The sequence below is a fragment of the Hydra vulgaris genome, chromosome 15, assembly GCF_038396675.1.
Source record: "Hydra vulgaris chromosome 15, alternate assembly HydraT2T_AEP".
In the NCBI taxonomy this organism is placed as follows: Eukaryota; Metazoa; Cnidaria; class Hydrozoa; order Anthoathecata; family Hydridae; genus Hydra; species Hydra vulgaris.
In genome coordinates this window covers 51,711,024-51,735,534 of record NC_088934.1, presented here as the reverse complement: position 1 = coordinate 51,735,534, position 24,511 = coordinate 51,711,024, and the positions used below count along the sequence as shown (strand labels likewise).

The 24,511-nt window shown below is 28.3% G+C and overlaps 1 protein-coding gene across 1 annotated transcript in view; it reads left to right on the top strand.

Moving 5' to 3' along the window:
• The window catches only part of LOC100211366 (charged multivesicular body protein 4c), a 30,799-nt gene extending 11,996 nt beyond the window's left edge, over positions 1-18,803 (top strand). The window contains exons 2-5 of the mRNA XM_065820536.1: positions 15,296-15,473; positions 18,001-18,112; positions 18,250-18,373; positions 18,458-18,803. Coding sequence (XP_065676608.1) covers positions 15,296-15,473; positions 18,001-18,112; positions 18,250-18,373; positions 18,458-18,525 — 482 coding nt within the window. The 3' untranslated portion in view covers positions 18,526-18,803. The remainder of the gene's footprint in view (positions 1-15,295; positions 15,474-18,000; positions 18,113-18,249; positions 18,374-18,457) is intronic.
• The last annotated feature ends 5,708 nt before the right edge of the window (positions 18,804-24,511 follow it).

The following is a 24,511-nucleotide window of genomic DNA, read 5'->3' as shown; positions in this document are numbered from 1 at the left end:
TTAGCTGAGTAGGTGTTTTATGTAATGATCCCTTAATATTTATGATATCTTTTATGTTTTTTATGTTTGAAATATATGCATAAAAGCCTTTCCATGTATTTTTTGTTGTTCATGTTGTTATTAAAATAAGTTATGTAGTATGATTTTTTACTACTTTTTAATAAGTTGCTAATTTTATTTCTATAGAATTTAAATTTTGTGAAAAGTTTATTTTAAGTATTGATGTTTTTACATCTTGCAAATTTTTTATAGAGTTTGTTTTTTTACAGAAATAGATTTAAGTAAGCCTTTAGAGATCCAGGGTTTAGATTTAAGTTTGATTTGATTTTTTGTCAAAGTTTTGTAGGGAGCATATTGGTCTAAAACCCTATTAAACGATTTTAAAAATTGATTGATGGATTCATTAATATTATCATCTTTTTAAATCATAAGCTCCCAGTTGATTTTAGAAATTTATAGAATAAGTTTGTTAGGGTCAAATTTTTTTAGACATCGTCTAGAAATTTTAACTTTATTTGGTTGGCTGGATGTGCCAGTAACCTGAGTTCCCAGGTTACCTGGGAGATGATCAGAAGAGTAGAAGTTCATACAGAGGTTATCAATGAGTGTTTGAGATTTAGCTATTATACAGTAGGTAGGATTATGGAAGGATTTAATGAGTAAGAACATAAGTTATCAAGGTAGTTAGAAATAGAATTAGATTCACTATAGCTCAGTAGATCTGCATTGAAATCACCCATTAAAAAGATCAATTTTTGTTCTTTGCTTAACTTTTCAAGAAGTGGAGTTAAAAATGTTGTATTAAATTTATTTTGATTCATTGATGGATGACGATATATAAAACCGATTAGGACATTTGTTTTGTGGGGCCTAATGATTTCAACAAAAACAGACTCAAGTAATTTTTGTAAGTAAATCTTTAAGTCATGACGAACTAAATAACTTAAATTAGACTGCATATATAAAAGAGCCCCAACTTTTTTGGCCTCAGTTGGGCAATGCTCATAATTGAATCCATTAATAGTTATGTCTGTTATATTGGTATCATTAAGGTATAAGTTGAATTAAGTAATCCCTATTGCCATGGGTATAATATTTAATGTGCTGATAAGACTGCACAGGTCATCAATGCGATACGGAAGTAATGCAATGTTAAGATGAAGATATAGATCTGAATTAAGTTTGATAGCTTTATTAAAGTCAATAACATCATAGAATTTACAATTTATAGCAGAACCAGAGGTTGTAATAAATTCTTTAAGTATGGTTCTTGAATGAATTGGAGATAATTTGATGATACAGTTTGTGGATTTTTGCATGATAATGTTGTTAAGAGTTCATTATCAGTAATCAGACCAAATGGCATGTTTTTAGATATACAGTTGAAACAATACCATTCTAAAGAGTCTTCAGTGAGAAGATTATAAGTGAACAAATCTATTTGATTGCACTTAGCATGAACCCATGAACTGCAGCAGCCACAAAAGATGGCTTTGTGGTTATCTGTTACAGTTTTAAAACAAAAGATGCAAAGTGTTTTATTTTTCATAAATTGAAAGGCAGAATATTATTATGTTTTATTATTGAGGTTAATGAAACAACCTAAGACTGATTAAGGATATAATGAATGAGAGAGTAGTTATAAGTAGTTAGTTATAAGTAAGTATAATGGATTTGCATAAGCACATATAAAAACAGTATATATATATATATATATATATATATATATATATATATATATATATATATATATATATATATATATATATATATATATATATATATATATATATATATATATATATATATATATATATATATATACAGTGGTGGCCAAAAGTCTTGGAACAAAACATTTAACGACCAAAAAAATTTATTTTTGATCTAAAGTATAAATTTTGAAAGTTTGATGCTTTTGTTTTTACATAGCAATATGTTTATAGTTACATATTTGTATATTGCGCAATTTATTATCGTTTTTTATTATTCATAAGCAATTTATCAGCTAATTATGCCAGAACTTTCACCTAAAAAAAGAGGAATTATTGCTGCATTATATGAACAAGGTTTAGTTCAAAGAGAAATATCTGAAAATCTTGGTTGTTCATTATTAACTGTAAGTAGAACTTTAAAAAGGCATAAATAAGAGCCCCAATTAAATTTTACTTCAAAGATGAGATCAGGCAGGCCCAGAGCAACCACCTCAAGAACTGACAAACTTATTGGCTGGATCAGCCATGCAAATCCACGGCTATCTGCACACGAGATTTCAAAAGAAATTTTTATTGAGAAAAAAGTAAGTGACCGAACAGTTAGAAGAAGACTTATGGTTGATTTCAAAATGAAGGCATGCAAGTTAGCAAAAAAACCTTTCTTATCATTAAAAAACCTAAAATATCGAAAAAACATTTTGTCAGCGCTACAAAAATTGGACTGGAGAAAATTGGTCTAAAGTTCTTTTTTCTGATGAAACATGTATTAAACAATTTAACGTTACAAACAACTTTGTAAGAAGACCAAAAAACTGTAGATATATCCCAAAATATACAGTTAGCAGTGTCAAGGCTCCTGTGTCTTGTATGGTTTGGGGTGCTATTTCTGCCAAAGGACGTGGGCCATTATGGATAATGCCCAAGAATACCACAATAAACAGCAAAGTCTATTTGGATGTTATGAAGGAGAAGTTGCCACCTTTCATGCAGATCTTGAACTGCACTTATTTCCAACAGGATGGTGCACCATGCCACACAGCCAAAATTGTAAAGAAGTGGTTTGCTGATGAAGGAATTCAAACCCTTGAAAATTAGCCTGGGTCATCACCAGATCTTAATGTTATTGAAAATTGTTGCCATATTATGAAAGTAAAAGTTGCTGCCAAAAAGCCTAGATCCTATAATGATTTAGTTGAAGCAATCAAATCAGTGTGGATCCATGAAATTACACCAGACTATTGTACAAAACTTGTTAACAGCATGCCAAAATGTATCCAAATGGTAATTGACTATAACTATGCTTCCATTAAATATTGAACTTTTATCATGTATGTGCATGTACCTATCATCTTTAAAATTGTTATAAACACTTATTTTATTGAAAAAAATAAAAAACTTTACTAATAAATTGTTTTTCACACAAATATATTGATTTCATAACATAAACTATGATGTTCCAGGACTTTTGGCCACCACTGTGTGTGTATATATATATATATATATATATATATATATATATATATATATATATATATATATATATATATATATATATATATATATATATATATATATATATAATACAAAATTAAGTAGATAATGTTGAAGAAATTAAGTAGATGTTGACAACTAACAAAAACACTAACAAGCCAATATAATATGGAAACAACTTGGGAAGAATGTTAAAAAAATCACGAAGAAAAGAATAGATAAATATAAATATGCAAATAAAATGTTAAAACAAGTACAAAGAAAAAAATAAACAAAAATAAATGTACAAATAATAAATAAAGTGTAAATGATAAAAAATGGTAGTTATGTAAATATATAATAAATAACATAAATTGAAATATTAAATTATATAACATTTGTATTATCACTAATATAAGCTATAGAGATATATAGATAGTTATATAGGTATATTGTTATATATTTATAAATATGTGAATAAATTATGTTATTATAGATATATTAGCTATATAGATATAATTATAATTCTATATAGTAATGAGTATAAATAACCTACAAATATTAATAATTGTCCAGAAAAATAATAAACAAATGTGGCTAAACCAATAATCATCAAAAAGAAAAAAAATATCACCATCTTTCAATAAAAAAATAAGAACTATATATATAAATGTTAACAAAACTATTTAAAGTTAAAAGTTGATTTTTTATTTTTAAGTTGGACTATTTAATATAAAGTTAAAAGTATTTAAATATATTTAATTGTGCACTTTCAGAAGTTAGTTAAAAGTAAGATTAATTAAAGCTAAAATAGCTCCCAAGAATTTCATTATTGTAATTTGAGAAGTAAAATTTGTTGCTAATATAATTAACTTTTTTTTTTTTTACCTTTGGATTCAGCACCTTCAAAAATGATGAGGTACCGAATTTCAATCAGTTTCTTTCACTAGAACTTAAATTATTCTCACAAAAAGTATTGCTAAAAAATGTATTATAGAGAATATGAGCCCTAATAAGGAGTTTTTTTATCTAAACTTGAAAATGACATATTTTTATTATGCTTTGAAAGACCAAAACCACTTTTTATTAAATAATAGCCTAAGGTTTCTTCTTGCATTTGAAAAAATTTCATATCTATGAGACCTGGGCAACTTGGGGAGTACGTGTAAGTACAACCCATTGTGATGAAGCAGAATATTTACTACAAAAGTCTATAACAACAGATATAGAAAAAAATAGGATGTTTTAGGCTTAATTTCAAAATTGTCATAACTTTTGAGCCGATTGGGTTTTGAAGCTCAATTTTTACATTTTCTCTTGTTTGATTGATAGGTACTGGTTAAAATTTAAAAGGTATCTAAGATGCTGACTAAAAATTTTCAATTTTTGTCCTACATCTATGAAATTATTCTTTTATGAATGAAGTTCATCGATGCAGGGTGATTGATATTTTTTTGATTTATTTATTTGGAAAAGATAAATCAAAAAAAATTTATAAACAGATTTTTTTTAAATATTTATTTAAAAAAAAAAATTCGTTTCGAAATAAAGATACCTTAATAATACAAGGAAATAAATTTAAACAACCAATTTATTTTTTCTGAAATCTAATTAGTAGGTAAAACATTAAAAAGGTAAAACTATTAGAAAATCAGTTGAATAATAAGTTTATTGTCTGTGGAACTGCTCAACATTTTTGGCTAAAATTTAGCATTAAGTGTTATAAATAGTAATCAAGTATCAAAATATGAAACAAAAAAGAAAAATTATGGTTTAATATGTGGCGGATTTGTCATAGAACTACCCAATGATGAATTTATAAAAGAAAAGACTACTTGATAAAAGCTTTTTTAACAATGTTATACTAATCTAAAGATACAAGAGTTGATAAAGTTCCATAACACAAATAGTTCAAAAACAATATAAACAAGGAAAGTCTATTCTAATCTTAATATCAAAAATAAAGTCATTATATTTTCCAGAAAGTTTGCAAACTCTTGTAAAGCATCACAAAATATCAGTAGATGGCTCAATGTTATTTACATCTAGTATTTCTGCAATTGTATTTTTTGTTATATAGATTAGTATTGTTCTCATCAATAATATAAGATTTCTCTTCGTAACAGAATATGATGCAAGATCTTGAAGTGATCAACAGTCAACTCTTGTCCACCTGGGTACCAAATATTAGCATATGTTGGCTTTACATCCTATAGTTTGATTTTATCAACAAGATAAAATAAAACTATTGGCTGTAAAGTTTTTATTTGTTTTATTTTTGTTTGTTTGCACAAAATTTCTCAGAAAAATGAGACTAGGAGTTAATCATAAAAGTAGCAAAGTTCAACATGATGAGCACCTAGGGAAACTGAATTATCCTCTTATAGGGTGTACAATTAGTTTCGTTTGATAATAGTGAATTTCCAAACTTCTAACATCTAGGTAGTAGGTTTATAGTGCCAAACAAATATTTTCCCAAATAAACCATTATAACATCATTTTTTTCTTTACTGATAGTAGGAGGGGGAGGTGGTCAAACTATTTTTCTTCGGATTTTATATAGTTTAACCACTTTTTCTTAATTGCTTTTTTATGCTGATTTCAAATTTCTTATTACTTTTTTTTCATTATAAATGTTAGCCCTCTACTTCAATTTCAACAAAAGTGATTATGTTGATAAAACAATCAATTGTTAAATTAGATGAAATCATTATTATTATTAAAGTAGAATCCATGGTAAATATATTTTTTTTAATTTTATCAATAAAATATGTAATCATTATGTCTAGTTATAAATACAACAAATTAGGCATTTTATATGAAATTAGTCCATATAAGTAACAATTTGTAACAATTACTAGTTGTGGTGATTGTAGTTTTTAGAATCAAGTGTTCTGAGGTTCTGACCACTTAAACGACATTGGTAAGGAAGGTGTGAACTTCGCAGTTAAATAGCTCTTCCATAGTGCTTTGTGATAAGATCCTTAGTTCTTCTCGAAGCAAAATGTCGAAGCTCTTTCTCTTAACAAAAAAAAAACTTATTGTAGGTAATTGTGGGTTGTTGTGAGGACTTTCCAACTAGAAATTTTAACTTATTAGCTTATTTTTCTATAGAAATAAGATTTTTTATTGTATTTTTATTAACATTTATGATTTTGAATAAAGTGAATCCTTGCTACTATGATCTCTGTATTTTTAAAATAAACATCCCATTCATTAATTGTTTTTGACATTTAACAGATCTTTGTCTTTTTTTATTTATTTATTGACATCTGATTTGCAAGTAAATGGGTTACTTTGTAACTTTAAACAAGCTAAGACATAATTTCTCTTGGACGCCTAATGTCATCAAAGTTTTTGATGTGTATATACAAACTGCTTCTAAGACAACTGAGCAGTCAATCTTATTTAATAAAAATTTCCAAAAGATAATTTATTATTGACTTCATTAAAGACAAGTACAAAAACAACCCTGGTCAACTACTGGGAGATTTCTAAAGAAGTTTATTAATTTTGATCTATTAGTTTACTAGTTTGTTACTTCTTGTTGCAATTTTTTTCATTTTAATAGGTATCTAAGTTAGTTTACAAAATCTTAACATTTTGCAACAGTTGTTTAACTGATATTTGGACATTGGTTGACAAATGGATCCAAGAATATTCATATAAAACTTTAAATATTTTATAAAAGAATAAGATGGAAATGGTCCTTTAAAATCTATACTAAAAATTGATCTGCAATTGTTAGCAAGCTGATCCAATTGGATACTTTATACATCTAATGGATTTTAAATTATTTGTATCAGTTTAATATGGATCAATGAATCCTCCAATGCATGTATCAATTTGATCAGCTCACTGACATTATCAGCTCAAAAACTTGTTTGTAAAAAATATGTAAATTTTTAAATTAAACAGATATGAGTGATGTGACATATGCAGTTATATATATATATTGCTTAGGTTTGTTTGAGGTTGAGTTGTGGCACAAAAAATGTGTATTTGCATCAGGAACTATATTATTGCTTCTAGGACTAAACAATATAGTATAACTAAACTCTGCTAACTCCATCCTAAAAGCACTGAATATTACTATTTTTGTTTCCTTAAATAATTGAAATTTCTTAAAATTTTTCAAAACTTTCTTAAAACTTTAAAAGATTTTTAAATTTTTTTTTAAAAATGTTTTCTAAAATAATTTTGCCTACACAGCCCTTGGAATTAAGGTCAGTATTCGGCAATGTTGACCTAACTGCCAACCTTAAAGTGTTTGAGATTGGCAAAAAATTGCCAACCTTTTTTTTATGTTTTATGGTAACCCTTTTGAGACAAATTTTTTTTATTTGCCAACCTGATGCCAACCACCAAGAGTTTGAGGTCGGAAATTTATTGCCAACCTCATTTTTCCTAATTCCGAGGGTTGCTACATGCTTGATTGTGGTTTATTAGGCAATTCTGTTAAGTCTTATCTTTTTTCAAAATTCACCAGACCTACTTGTTTTTTGAGAGACTAATTTGAGTTCAGCTGTCTCATCTTGCGATCTTAGTGTTGATGGTTATCTTCCTTTAATTTGTAAAGACTCCAATATTCATATGCTTGGACTGGGCATTTACATTCATAAGAAATCACCCATTTGTTTGGAAAATAGGTTTGAATTCACGGACTATTCTTTTATGTGCTTTTGTTTAGCACCACTTCACTCTATTGCCTTTATCTTTGTTCTATATCGTTGTCCTTTATCTCAAGACTGCACTCTTTTCGATGTTATTTCTGATCAAATTGACCAAGCCCTCACTCTTTATCTATCAGCCAATATTGTTGTTGTTGGTGACTTTAATGTGCTCATCACACTGAATGGCTTGGCTTTAGTTTCAGTGACTCTGCAGGTGTTAAGTCCCACAATTTTTGCCTTTCTCAATCTCTAGCTCAAATTGTCAACTTTACAACTCACTTTCCAGACAACCTAAATCCTTTACCTTCTCTACTCGACTTATGTCTTGTTTCTGATCCTAGTCAGTGCTCAGTTTCTCCATATTCACCCTTAGGTGCTTTTGATCACAATTTGATCTCTCTAAAACTAATATCTCATTCTTCTTCATCACCTGAATCAACCTATAATCGTACCTTTTTTACAACTACCTTTTTTACCTACTCTTTCCGTGATTTTCTTGGTGATGGCCCTTGGGTGGAAATCTTTCGTCTTCCTGCTGACAAATGTGCTTTTTACATTATTTCTTGGATTCAGGCTGGCATGGAATCTTTTATTCCCTCTTGACAATTCCAGGTCAAGCCTCACTCTTCTCCATAGTTTTCCTCATATTGTGCTGCTGCAATTTCTAATTAATACCATTACTTCCATATCTATCAGCAAAACAATTCTCCAGAAATCAGACCTCAGTTTACTATTGCTAGAAACCATTGTAAAAAGGTTTTGTCTAACGCCAAAGCCTGCTATTTTCAGGCCATGAAATCTCGTATTTCATCTCAAAATTTAGGCTCTCATGACTTTAATCTTTAACTTCTTTAGAATCTTTAACAGTATCAATAATGAGGGCAAATTTGTTATTCCACCTCTCTTGTATGGTTCAGGTTTTGTCACCTACCTAAAGACAAAGCTGAGTTGTTTGCTAAGAACTTTTCATCAATATCATCTCTTGATTCCACTAATTGCATTCTACCTGATATAGTCGTCAAACAGGTTGATCCATTGCTTGACATTCGTATCACTCCAGCTTCTGTATCTAAAGTGATTTCCTGCTTAGATTCTTCCACAGCTTGTGGTCCGGACAACATACCTGTTATGGTATTGTAGAAGTGTTCTCCGTAGCTGTCATCTACACTTTCAAAACTATTTAACAAATGTTTATCAGAGTCTTGTTTTCCAGCCTGCTGGAAACCAGCATCTGTTATCCCTATTTTCAAAAAATCTGGAGAGCAATCTGACTCATTTAACTACTGTCCCATTAGTCTTCTTCCTATCATAAGCAAGGTTTTTGAGTCCTTAATTAATAAACACTTAATCTCTCATCTTGAATCTAATCACTTGCTTTTTGAACATCAATATGGATTTCACTCTTCTTGTTCTACAGCTGATTTGCTAACAGTAATAACAGATAGGTTTTATCGTGCATTAGGTAGAGGTGGAGAGGCTAAGGCTATCGCTCTTATATTTCTAAAGCTTTTGATAAAGTTTGGCATACTGGTCTTCTCCATAAGCTTTCTTTTTACGGTGTATCAGGCAACATCTTTAAGATAATTGAATCCTTCTTTTCCAATTGTAGTATAAAAGTTGTCCTGGATGGACAGCACTCTTCTTCATATCCTTTAACTTCAGGGGTTCCTCAAGGTTCTATCCTAGGCCCTATACCCTTATACATCTAGGGTGGCATTGTTCGCTGATGATACTACCATTTATTCTTGTCTTGATAAGAAGCCACCACTCTCTGATTGCTTGAAGGGGGCATTTGAGCTTGAAAAGGGCTCACCTCTGCTACAGTTTGGGGCTCACTGTGGCTGGTGAAGAGTAATTCATATAAAACCCAGTTTTTTTCAGCCAATCATCGTAATAATTTAAATCTTCCTTTATTTATGAACGGTAATGTACTTGTCATCTACTCTTCATCTTCTTGGATTAACTTTTATTTTGGATCTTTCTTGGAAACCATATATCAAATTGATTGCAAAATTAGCATCTGCTAAGGTTGTGCTCGACACTTTTTTAATCCAGATACTACTTTTTATCTCAATAAATCTCAAATCCTTCTTTGTATGGAATACTGTTGCCATATTTGGGGCGGATCTTCTGATGATGCCCATTCTCTTTTAGACAAGGTTTCTCTTTTAGACAAATTCGTTGTAAACATATTTCTCCTACCATTATCACATCGTTGTAATGTTGCTTCTCTTTTTCTTTTCTACAAATACTATAATAGGCACTGCTCTAAAGAGCTAGCATCTCTTATGCCATCTACTAAAATTTATTCTCGTGTTACTCGTCATACAAGTCTCATCCTTTTACTGTGACTATTCATAAGTGCTTTAAAAACTCTTATTTATCTAGTTTTTTTCCTTAAACATCAGTTCTTTGGAATTCGCTTCCTTCGTCTTGCTTTCCTGATTCATATAATTTGCAATCTTTTAAGTTGTCTGTCAATCGTTATCTTGCTCTATAAACTTCTATAATCTTTTCTCTTTCTGTAACTTCCAACTCTAACATTGGTTGTTTGCAGCCTTGTTAAATGCTAAGATATTTAAAAAAAAAAAATTCCATTTATATACAGTTGTAAGCATGTTAAGCACTTTTGTATATCGGCACTTTAGTAATAGGATTTTAAAAAAATATGGATTTGAAACTAAAATAAACGAAGCTAAAAATATAAACAAAGTGCAAATTGAGCTTAAACTTATTTCACAACTGCTGTGAAATGTTTTTTACAATTATTAATTACTGCCTAATGTCTCTTGCATAAATTATTTGAATAGACTTTTTAAATGCTCCAAATAAAAAAATGTAGCCTAACCTAAAGGACTTAATGTGTAGGTCGTCTTTTCTTATGTAAAATTAGCTGTTTCGTACGTTTAATGCAAAAAACTTAATGCTTCTTAACAAGGCCTGAGTTAAGAAACAAAGCAGGACCAAGGATAAAATCTTGAGGTACCTAAGAAGTTACTGAAAATGAAAAAGAGTGTTGCCATCAAAAATGGCTTTAATAAAGCAGTTAGAAAGAAATGGTTTGATATTCTCAAAAATTTTACCAGCTACAACATACGAAGCAAGCTTATGGAGAAGACCAGTTTGTCAAACTTTATCGAAAGCTTTAAATATGTCAAGAGCAATATCCCAAGCCATGCCCTCTTTTTCTAATGCACGATAAAATATAATAACACAGTTCAAAGAAACAATATAAATACTTGAAATTACAACATACCATACCTACTTGAAAAAAGTAGGTATGGTATGTTTAAAAAATCTTAAAAAACTGAATATAAAATTTATTCATTTTTGCCACAGACAGGTGTAAGTCCAATTAAATTGCTTTCATTTGTTTTATTTAAAATTTAAACTGAAAATATTTTATATAAAGAAAAAAAAAAGATGATTTGATAGTTTAATTTGTGTTAGCCTTCATTTGACAAATCGGCTGGGAATCATCTTGGTGTCCTGCCAACTATATGTATGTCTAATAATTTGCTGCATATGTATTTTTAGGATAAAGAAAACATTTTTTTTTCTTCCCAGTTCTAAAAACTTTAGAACTACCAAAAAAAAGGTAAAATGGATTTAAGTAATTCACAGTCTAACATTTTTGGTGACAGTTTTTGTTACATAAATTCAAAAATATTGAAGTATTTTTTTTTTAACTTTGAAAGGATTTTTTATTGCATCTATAAAAAATATGCAATTATTTGCTTTTTAGGCTTGGTCATGAGGTCGAAACTAATCTTATATTGAGGCAGTTAAGTCTTTTTAGTCAATAGGCTTGTAAAGCAACATTTTTGAGAAATATCATCTTTTACCCCCTAAAAAAATATGCAATTATTTGCTTTTTAGGCTTGGTCATGAGGTCGAAACTAATCTTATATTGAGGCAGTTAAGTCTTTTTAGTCAATAGGCTTGTAAAGCAACATTTTTGAGAAATATCATCTTTTACCCCCTAAAAGTGTGCTATATTGTAAAATAACATCAAGTTTCAAATATTTCTTTATTAAAAATATTTTTAGGTGTAGCTCAAAACTCTTAAATATTAGATGTGTTTCTTATATTATCAAAAACTTTTTTTCCAGTATATATCAACCTGTGTCTCAAAAAAGGTAAAATTTTATAAATAATTTTAATAAATTAAATAAATAATAACCATTTTATATAAATAATATCGTTTTGTTGCGTAAAAACATTTTTTATATGGTTTTTAACATCATTTAAAAAAAAAAATTAAGGGCTGTATTTTTTTTGAAATTTTTGTTTAGTTTTGCTTACTTCGATGCAAGAGACCCAGATTGACTTACTTTTGAAGAAATATTTTCTAATAATATTAGGGGACCCAACTAGAGTTTAAAGGTCTTGAGCTACTACTTAAAATGTTTTTAACAAAGAAATATTTGAAACTTGGTATTTAATTACATACAGAACTACCTTATTGTTTATAGTGCTTAAAAATCTCTTCAACGTTTATTTTTATATTACTGTAAAAATGCTACAATGGTTATAACTTTCTTGACTGACACTTAGTCACTTTTAAAGTTTTTATGTAATTTAAACCTTTTGATTAAATTTAAACCTTTTGATTTGATTATTTAAATTTAAACTTTTTGATTTGAATATATATATATATATATATATATATATATATATATATATATATATATATATATATATATATATATATATATATATATATATATATATATATATATATATATATATATATATGGGCAATTCTGCAAGAGTGGCTGTCGTAACATTTGACACTCTTTAAGCTATTAAAAACAAACCGAAAATGGAAATAACTTGAACCTTTCCAGAAATGTGAAATACTATCATATAATTTAGTATGTAAAGGTTACAGCATTAAAGTCCTATACTTTTTTCAAAAATTAACTCTACCTAGCATGACTGCCGTGATGCTTACTGATGTTTTTTTGTCGTGGCGGTCATAACCATGTCGGTTGCAACAAAAAGTCCAGTGTTTAAAAACAATCAGAAAAAGGACACAATTGATGATGTAAAAAAAAAAGTATAAATAATTATTAAAAACCAAGTATATTATGTTAAAAAATGCACTATAGCATTATCAAAGTTATTAATTATGGATATACGATGCGATTTTTAACGCTATGGAACAGGACTGTAAGTAAGCATCAAAACATGTTTATACAATCCTTACAATTTTAAAACCTTACTATAATTTTAAAAGGTATGGTATGATAAAATGATTTTTTTTTTAATAACTTTTTTGCTTTAAAGTATTTTTAAATAGTTATAAAAAAGAGTTATATAGATAAGTATGAGTTTTCATTTTTTTCTTTTTTTTTTCTCTTTCTCGTGGAATTGCCCATATATATATATATATATATATATATATATATATATATATATATATATATATATATATATATATATATATATATATATATATATATATATATATATATATATATATATATATATACAATGACGCAGTCAGATGGAACTCGTTGTACATTGGACGAAACAATAGTTGAACAAGACCTTGGAATTATTATTTCCAATGACTTAAAGGTCAAAACTCAAGTCAAAACAGCAGTCTCAATTGCAAACCAAATACTTAATTGTCTCAAAAAAGCTTTTCATAGCTGCAAACTAGTTTTATGGAAAACCTTGCATATGCCTTGCATACATATGTCCACATCTAGATTTTGCAGTACAGGTTTGGTCTCTTCGCCTAAAAAAAGATATTGCGATGATAGAGAAAGTCCAAAGACAAGTATCGAGAACAATATCTTAGTTAAAACATCTACCATATGAAATAAAGTTTACAAAGGCTGGAACTAACATCACTTAAGGATCACAGGAAAAGAGATGACCTAATCCAACAGTTCAAATTTACTCACCAGATTGATGAAGTCAACTGTCATTTTCCTCACTCTACTAAGTTCAGCAACAAATTATAATCTCTGTGGAAGCACAACCAGCGACAATTGCCTCATCTAATCGAAGGTTGCATTGAAAGAGAAAATTTTTTACAAATAGAGCAACAAAACATTGAAATGCTCTTTCACAGGAAGCAGTTGATTCATCTTCTGTACATTTCTTTAAAGAGTTTGTATCATAGCTTTCTTGATCAGCTCCTTTGAGCGGCTTACCTGGGTCAACATAGAGGAGCCTGATGAAGCTCTCCTTCATTGGTTTAGATTACATATACACTACAATATGTACATAGAATGTTTAGTATTTATCAATATAAACATGATAGGACATGGGTTATTTATTGCACTCTGTTGCGGGTCAGGCTATTTGATCAATCTATATACTGAAGCCCTGCGACTTCCTTTTTGTATGGTGTTATCCGCTTGCGTCTTATGCTGCATTTATATGTGCGTGTGGGTGTGTGTGTGTGTGCGTTTGTGTGTATGTATAATATATATATGCGATTTCAAGCCTATATATGACCACGCAAATAATATTTTGTTTTGATGATTTAACTGTGGTTTTTAACAAATGCGCTGAAATAATTGGTTTTTAATTACATTGAAAATAAATAACTTCGACATGTTTATCTTTACTAACGTTTATATATTAGCAAAACGCTTTTAAATAAAGTAGCTAAAGATCTTAGTTAAAGTATCATTGAAAAAAGTATAATTTTTTATTTATGTTAATTATTTTTATATAGTTTTTATATAATTATTTTTACATTTGGGCGAAGATCTTATCGTTATAGTTTATTATTTAGTTAAGTTTTAATTTTATTTTTGCTATTTTAGTTTTAGTTAAGTTGTTTTTATTTTGTTTTTCGCTATTTTTTTTTACAAAGATTTATTTGCGTCTTTAATGATAAGTTTTCTTTTTAAGTTTCTTTGTAGTTAAGTTAAGTTTTTTAGCGCGTTTACAAATTTTCAAAACATATTAACAGCCATGTTCAAGTTAAGTAAAATCACATATATATATATATGTATATATATATATATATATATATATATATATATATATATATATATATATATATATATATATATATATATATATATATATATATATATATATATATATATATATAGTGTATTAAAATAAGTTAAAAAGTAAATTAGTTAAGTAATAATTCATCTATTAATTCTAATAAATAGTATATATTATGTACTCAAATACAGTTGGTTCCTGGTTAGTTGAGCACAGATTAATTTGAACTTTTGTTTGAACTATTTTCCATAGTCCCTTGAAAGCAAGAACAAATGCTTTACTTCATTAAAGTGAAATAAGGGTCAAAAAGTCAAATGTTTTTCCTTCGTCCCTTGGAGTTCAAGTTACCAGGATTTTATTGTATTTTTCTTAATAGTAGTTATGCAAAATTTATCTAACATGAAATTTATGATACAAAATAAAATAAATTTTGAATCAATGTTATTTATTTGTTAGTTGCCTTGAATGCTCTTAAAAAAAAGAAACGACTGGAAAAGCAGTTGCAACAAAATGATGGAGCTTTATCTACGATAGAGTTTCAAGTAGAAGCTTTAGAAAGCAGTAATACAAATACAGAAGTGCTGAAAAGTATGGGCTTTGCTGCTAAAGCTTTAAAATCTGCTCATCAACGTTTGTATGTTGTTTTTTTGCTTATAATTTGTGTATCTTTACTGATATTTTCTTGTTTATCTGTTCTTATTAAGATTAATGTTTATTACATGTTTACATTCATAATTAAATCTCATCAAAAAGTTAGTTTAGAGAAATTAAAACAAATATTTATGTATAGTATGTTGTAATTATTTGCCTTTAAATATATGAAATTAATCGACAAATTTAAATTTTTTAAAAAAAAATTCTTTTTAAGAACTACATTCTGTAAGTATCAAATGATATAACAACTTTATATTATTTGATGCTTACAGAATTAAAAAAAATTTAAATATTTGTGAGCAAGTAAATGCTTTTGATAGATTTCCTATACAATAGTTTGAAAAAAGTTGTAACAAACTTCTAGCAAACATTTAACAATTACTGTGCAGAGAAAATGGTGTGGCAACAGTTTACATTGTTTAGGCATTTACGATTCATTGTATCTGTTATAACAACATCTATGCCACTGGAAAACTTACAGATTCACATCTATGCCACTGGAAAACTTACAGATTCACATCTATGCCACTGTCGAAATCTCTAACTCTGTAAAAGCTCTTAGTGACTGATTTCATTAACAGCTTAAAAATAACAGTGTTAACAATGTCATAATGCACCTGGATGGTGTTCCATTTAGTGCTTTTGACATGACCAGTTGAGGTCACATAAAGAGCACTTTTTTATAACTTCAAGTTAATTAGCCACATTAAGGCTACTGCATACCTCATTACTTTTATTACCTCATTGGCTCATTGGGTGCCATGCACTACCTAAGATCAAATATCACTATAATCAAGTTCTCTAATAACTTAAAACATGACTATAATACCTAAAAATATTAAACATAAAAAAACCGTTACCACCGCCTAATTGTTATCTTTTACGAATAATCATTCATCAGTTTCTATCAGTTGAGCCTTACCTTTTTCGAAATTTCTTACCAGAGTTTTTTGCTATTTGCTAGACTTTCAGAATTTTTAAGTTTGGATCTCAGTTTTAAGTTTAGATCTTAGTGTTGATGACTCTTAGGGACCAGCATTTAGATATGATAAATGTTGGCAAAAATGTCTCAATTTTTTTGGTAACTGCAGCACACTTTAAGAAATAATGCCAAGTCTATAATTTTTAGAAATTTTTTTTTAGCCTTTTGTTGTAAAATTTTCCCTCTTTTTTTTGTAAACTTATTTTTTTTCAAAAATAGTTTTATTGCAATACTTAAATATTACTTGTGATAAACTGTACTTATTAAATGAAATTTACTATTTTTAGTTGTATCTGGATCAATTTTATCAACAAATGTCAATAAGTAAATTTAATTGGTAAAAACAATTTAATTTTAATGCTGCACTTAATTAATTTTAATTACATTGTTGCTTATATCTTAACTGTTAAATCTAATAAACATCAGAGCTTTTCATAAACAAATCTTTGGACCCTATAGATACTTTTGCCAGTCTGGATTTTTTTGGAACTAAGCGGTGCTGCTTTTGTCTCCTCTTCTTTGACTGAATAATGTCAAAAGTTGTTTTCTTGCTTTTTTTTTTGTTTTTGCTGTATTTTTACTATCTTCTGCCTTTTTTTTCTCTTGTCTGCTCCTCCTTCTTTATTTCTTTGACTATTTGTTCTCTTTCCTCGTCAGTTGATGATGATGTTGTGAACAGCGACACCAAAAAAAGGTGTTCACAACATCAAAGTTGAAGTAAAGTAATGTTGTGAATAACACATTACCACTTGAAGTAAATGCTTTCTTGAACAAAAAGATAAAAGTGAAGAACAAGTGAAAATAATTTGTATAAAATTATGTTGATAGTCTGTCAATAGTTAATGACAGAGCTGAGTGAGCATTAAACCTGGTGCAGGATTACAACAACTAAAGAACAGGCAACCTTTAATCCAGGTTGTCTCAACCTGTTTTCAATAGCTGAATACCCAGAAATCAGAAAATTGCTTTTTTTTTGCAAATAAAATTCTGAAAATGGGTTGAATGATTATTAGTTAATGTATTGTTAAAAGATGAGTGCTGCAAAAATTTATTAAGTTATTTTTATATGTAATTATAAGAACTACAGTTAAATCAGTGTTTTTTAAAAGGGCGAATTTCCTTAAGAAGTTTTGAGCAAATTCGTCTTTTTAAAAAAAAACTGATTCAGTTGTGATAAGAATTTGATATTGTTGCATTAATATAATAGATAAAGGATTTATTATTGAACATGAATGATTTACTAATTACTATAAAAGTATGATTTTGTCAGATAATTTAAATTCAACTAACTTTGCTTTCAAATTTTAGACATCGTACGACTAAAAATATGACGCATAAAAATCTTGAATCTGTTAAATTATTATTAAAAGTATTTTCCTGGGCACGATTTTATTTTTAAGATATAGAAATTTTAAAAAAAAAAAAACATTTAGAAAAGTTAAGTGTAGGTAAATAAAACATAACTTATATTAAGCTTGGTTCTCCTATGGTTTTTCATGTTGTTGTTTTTTTTGTTTTTATTAAGAGACGTTGACGATGTTCATGATTTAATGGATGAGATATCAGAACAAACTCGACTTGCTAATGAGATATCTGATGTATTTTCTACGTCAGGTTTCGATCAAGACATTGATGAGGTTATATTTTTATTCTAAATAGTTATACATTATTTATAAAACTGGTTATATTTTTATTTTATATTATTTATTAATTTTTGCCAACCAAGTCAGTAAAACTTAAGTTAAATCGTTTGTTGTTTTGTTGCTGTATTTAGGATGAGCTTATGGGAGAGCTTGAAGAACTTGAGCAAGAACTCCTGGAAGAACAACTTCTAGATGTTGGCCCTTCAAAGGGGGTCAATTTACCAAATGTTCCGACAACAGATCTCCCCAAACCTAGTAGTTTTTGTATTTACTTAAAAAAATAGTATTAATATAAACTTGTTTAATATTTTTTATTAATTTTTTTAAATTTCTTTATAGCGAAATCAAAATCGAAACAAGAAGACATCGATGAAGACATGGCTGAACTAGCTGCATGGGCGTCTTGATAAAGTAAATAATCAAGTACGGCGATATGGCTAAACTCTCGCGGGTATATGTGTAAAAATTATAGGCTTCTTAGTCAAATTAGGTTTAGATATATATACATATATATTGTTGTTGTGTATTATCTTCTAATCTCATTTTAATGTTTTTTTTTTTGCATATGTTAGCATTAATATGTTTTTTTTATAAATTTGAAATATACTCCTACAAAGTATACCTAACTAGATTTCTGTTTGTTTGAATTTGTAACATTTGTCTTTTTTAACAAAAAATTAAGCAATCACAGCTTTATTTATTAACGAATTTAATTTCTATTGTAATAGTACCTCTAGTAAGCGTCCATTTTTCACCATTTGTTAATAAACACTTGTTTATAATTGCCATTATGAATACCTGAGTTGCTTAAGGTGGTCCTCCACTCACAAAAGCTTATTTTTATAAAAAAAAAAAATTTTTTCTTTTTTTTTATTATGCTTATTTTATTCCTTCATCACTTGTGAAATTTTGGATTGGGAACAAAATCTATAAAAAAAGATATTAGCTGTTATATTTAAGTACTTAAAAAATATATCCTTAGAAATGCCCATAGCAACCACGTTTTGAGCTATTTTTAGGTTATTAACTAGTCAAAAAATATTTTTTATTGGTAATAATTGATGTGAATATATAACCTCGTTTTGGTTATACGCAGCTTAAAGTCATAAGTTATAAAAACAGCCTGTAAAAGTTGTTCCTAAGTGCTGTCAATTTTAGGACTTTTAAAATATATTTTTTTATTTTGCAAACCCATTTGTATTGGTTCAAAACCAATTGTTTTTAAAATTATGGCTAAAGGGAATAAGAAGATTTATAATAGGAAAAGAAGAAGAACGAATCAGCATCTTCACAACAGGTCTTTCATATACAGTGATGATCAACAAAACTAAGAAAAAGATGTTGAAATTAATACATCAAATACTGCTGATGGTGTTGATGATTTTTATTTCTGATACAGAAAGTGAGTCTTCAGAATCAGATGTAAAGAAAAATAATAACAATTATAAATTTGATTATTTTTTTTTAATAAATTTCAAGATTTTTAAAACTGCTATAGAAAAATTTGGGAAATGATTTAGTCGCAACAAAAGCATACAAATGATTGACAATTTGACGTCTCGAAAGGGGTTTGCCCATTATTTAGAAATACGCTGTCAGTATTGTTTAAACAGAGAGATATTTTTTACCTCAAAACCCTATGAATATATTAGTAAAGAGGAAAGTTCAAAAATAAAGGAACCGTTTGAAATAAACATTAGAAGCATTATTGCCTCTCGAGAGATTGGTGTGGGGTTTGAAACCGTGGAAAGATTTTTTTCTTGCTTGAACGTGTTTAGTATCACAAACAATTGTTATCATCGTCGCAATCAAGATTCTATAAAGGAAGCATATCATACAGCAGCTGGTGAAAGCATGTTAAAAGTTGCTGAAATCTAGCATTCTAATTCTGATTGCCTAAATCAAAAGTGTGTTACTGTTGATGGAATCTGGCAAACCCGAGGATATTCCTCCCTTAATGGAGTAGTAACAGCAATCATTGATAAAAAAAATGTATTGATGTTGAAGTACTTTCAAAATTTTTCCATGACTGTGTCTATTGGAAAAATAAAAAGTCAACTCCAAAATTTGCAGAATGGTTTGTAAATCATCAATACACTAATAACCATGTTGGTTCTTCGGGTGCTATGGAATCTGCTGAAGCAGTCAAAATATTCCATCGCTCAATTGAAAACAATAATTTTTTTACAATGAATACCTTGGAGATGGTGACACTTCCTCCTTCAAAGATGTAGTTGAAAGTGACCCTTACAAAGATTTGAACATAAAGATCACAAAATTGGAATGCTTTAGCCATTTACAGAAGAAAATGGGCACTAGACTTCGTAAGGTTGTTAAGACATACAAGGGAACGAACACACCACTCCGTGGAAGAGGAAGGTTAAATAAATCTGTGATTAATTCTATGCAGAACTTCTATGACCTAGCCATAAGAAATAATCTTGAAAATTTATATGCTATGAAGAAAACTGTTTGGGCCGTTTTGTTTCATTGTACAAATTTTGACGACAAGGAATGTCGACACCGTATGAGCCCAAGAGACACTGAGACTTGGTGCAAATATCATTTAGACAAAGTTAATAGTGTAAATACTTATGTAGAGCAAGTAAATCTTTCTGCTGCAGTCTTCAACATTTTAAAACCAATTTTTACTGATTTATCTTCAGATGATTTACTAAAAATTTGTCTTCATGGTAAGACCCAAATTCCAACGAGGCACTCGACCAAATTATTTGAAGACGCTGCCCAAAAAATATTTTATGTGGGTAGAGCGGTCTTAGAGTCTGCAGTTAATTTATCTGTTATTAAATTTAATGAAGGTCCTAATGGAATCCTCTCTGTACTAAACAAATTTCAACTAACAGGATATGTTATCTCTATGAAACTTAATGAAAAGAAGAAAGTAACTGTAAAGCGGTCTCTTCAAAATTCCACCGACCGTGTGAAAAAGAGAAGAAAACAACTAGGAACAATTAAAAAGGGTTACTTAGACAAAGATGACAAAGAAAAAATCTTAAAATATATTCCTTGAGGGTTTTGATATGTTTTTTTTTATCTTTTAGTTATGGTTTTATTCTTTTGTTTTATATATTTGTTGTTTCCTCAGAATAAAGTTTTGCCTAGAATACAAATCTTTAAAACATCATAACTTTCAAATATTGTAACTTCTTATATACTGTGAATAATATAAAATGCTTCCCTCATCCGGATTAATACACCTCAATGAGTATATACACCAATTTTCAGCTTGATATGATAAATATTTTGATTGCTAGCTTGTCACAAAAATTGCTGTTTTTTCATTCATTTTTTAAATAATTGGGTAATCGAGACATTTTTTTTTTTTTTATAAATTGATTTTCATAAATGGTTTATAAAACCATATTTTTGGTGAAAAAATTAAATCAAAGATTCTTTGCGATCAAAAGTTAGCCTTTTCTGTGGAGGACCACCTTAAATGTCCTTACTTGACGGAATATAGTATCACCTATCTTCCATCAAAAGAACTCTTTTGTAGAAGATTATTGTTCAAAGTCAAAACTTTTTTTTTTCTAAGTCTAAATTAAAACCCAAATTAAAGATACATCAGTAATATAATATATTTAAATCAAGTATATCGAGGCTATAATTGTAATTAAGTTTAAGGGTATTTTGTTTGTTTGTTATTGTAAATAAATCAATTGTTTCATCAGCCGTTGTGGATTCTCACAAGCGGATAGATAGCTTTTGTGGGTATGTAAGTTAAGTAACTTGCATTCCTTTCACTTTTAGTTAATTCTACTTAAATTTAGATCAAAATATTACTAAAGTTTAGCCAATTTTTTAAAAATTGCCGTCAGAAGGTTGTTAGTTTTAAGATATTTCATCTGGGGCCGTATTTTCATCTCCCCGTTAAGCTTATAGGAGCGTTAGTTAAAAATTTCGTTTTAACCATAAATGTTTTTATTTAGTATTAGATTTATTTAAACAAATTTAAAGTTTTCTTAATTTCTTTACTTTAAAATATGGTAGTGAAATTTCAGACAAAAACCTCTGTTAAATTTAACAGAGAGAAGTGAATACGACTGCTGGTCTGCAAGATAAACGATTAGATTTTTTATAGGGAAAACGCCATAGATTTTCCTATGGATTACAAGCAATCTTCTAAAATGTAATATGTCTATCATAGTTTTATATGTTATATAATATAATTGCGATATACAGTACAATCTCTCTAATTCGAATCTCCTTAATTCGAAAACCTCCATAATTCGATTAAATGCTAAGTCACCGTGAAATGTCGACGTAAAAAGTCAACTTTCTATAATTAGAAAATTTCTTTAATTCGAATTTTTATTTTTTCTGATAATGTTCGAATAAGTGAGATTTTACTGTAATATGGAATCCTAAGAATAGCTTTAATTTCCAGACCAGCGAAATCTCAAGTTTTTGAATGCTTTTTTTAAGTGAAAACTTTGCTTGGTGCTAAAATTATTCTTTTGCAAAAATATTTGAACAATAGAAAATTCCTTGAGAAAATAAAAGAAAAAAAGCTAAAAAACTACCAGCATATAATTTTTTTGCTACTTTTACTAATTAAGTCTTTAAGTAAGATAAAATTAAAACATTGAGTAAAAAAAAATGTTTTTCAAGAAATTTATAGGTTTAATTACTTTGAAAAAGTTCTAGCTCTTTTGATCTATAATCAAGTTAAAATTAAGGACGTGTTTTTAACATATATTTATAAGAAGTATAATTTAATCGAAACAGCAACCACAATAGAAGGGCAGGGTCGCAAAAAAATATTTCTAAGAGTTTTGGTAGAAACTTAATTATTCAAACCAAGAAAAATCGTTTTATTTATTTTCAAAAACCGGCTGAGCAAGCTGAAGAGGGTTATAGAATCAAATTCAAACTATCAGAAATCGTATCCGAGACCAGGAGTTTCAAGAATGACTTGTGCATAATAAGCCATATTTGAATAAGAAACACATGAAAAGAAAATTAGAGTTTGCTAAGAAGTTTATAAACATGCCGTTAAGTTTCTGAAAAAAGATATTGTGAAGCGACGAATTGAAATTCAACTTTAAAAGTCTGATGATTCCCAAAAAGTTTAAAAAAAACCCGGAGAAGCCTGATAGCATGGGGTTCAATGATTTGGAAGGTTGTCGGAAAATTCTAATTTATTGATACTATAATGGATGAGGTGCAGTACAGAAATAAATCTATTTTTTGCTCATAATGATATAAAAATACTGTTTAAATAGTTAAATATAAAACTATAAAGTCTTGCGGAATGGCTTAGATTTTAAAAATATCATTAAATTAACTAAAACAAAGTATACTTTTTTCTATTGCTATCATGAACGTATTAAGGATTGCGATATAGAAAGAGAAGCTTTATTAAAAGTTCTTGGTATCCTCCTTGACGAAATGTAGTATAGAGAGATCAATGAATATTGAGTATAATTTATAAAATATTTATCGTGAGGTTTTCAGTACATACATTAACTAAGTTTTGAGCAAATAGTTTTTAAGAATGAAAACATCTAACAAGAAATATGTTTACTTTTTTTTTCTATAATTTTTTTTTAAAAAATAAGGATTACCATTGCTCAAAAATAAGGATTATAACGAAATGTATATAGAGAGATAAAGTATATATTATAATATATATTATAACGAAATGTATATAGAGAGATAAAGTATCTGGAAAGTAATGTTTCAAAAAGCATCGGCCTGATTTATAGGGCGAAACCTTTGTAAATCCACTTTATTTAAAAATTTTATATTCCTCATTTACCCATTGCCATTTTAATTATTTTCCTATTTTTACTGTTACAACAGATATAGTAGAATCATTACAATCAGGTATACATAACATTCTAGAAACATCCAAAAAATCATTAACTCCAAAAATAATCCTACTGTTCCCCAAAGCCAAAATGTGGAAAGTCTAAAGTGTTGAAGAGGAGCGATTGTAAGGCTCTTAGAGCAAAAACTAAAAAATGAATCCAAATCAAAAAAAAAAATGCTATAAGTTGGGAGATTTTTCTATCGCAGATTGATGGTACTTTTGGAACAATAAAACATTGATTATTCAATGTACAATTTAAAATAAATACTTGAATGTGTTGTTTTCTTGTTATATTTATATAATACGTTGATGGATGTTAAATTTTGGGTTTTATTTTCCCTTGAATATACAATTATTTAGGATGAAATTTCTCTTTATGTGTTAATGTTAACATGCGGTTAACCAATGTTCCCTATGTAAGGGAAATTATTTCGTAGAAAGGTATTCCTTTTTTTTTTTGTAATTTATTTTCCAGAATAATATGAACAAGGTAAATTTACAATGAATATATTACTGGTAGGACTTCCAGAAGATCACATGATCTTATCATGTAGCCC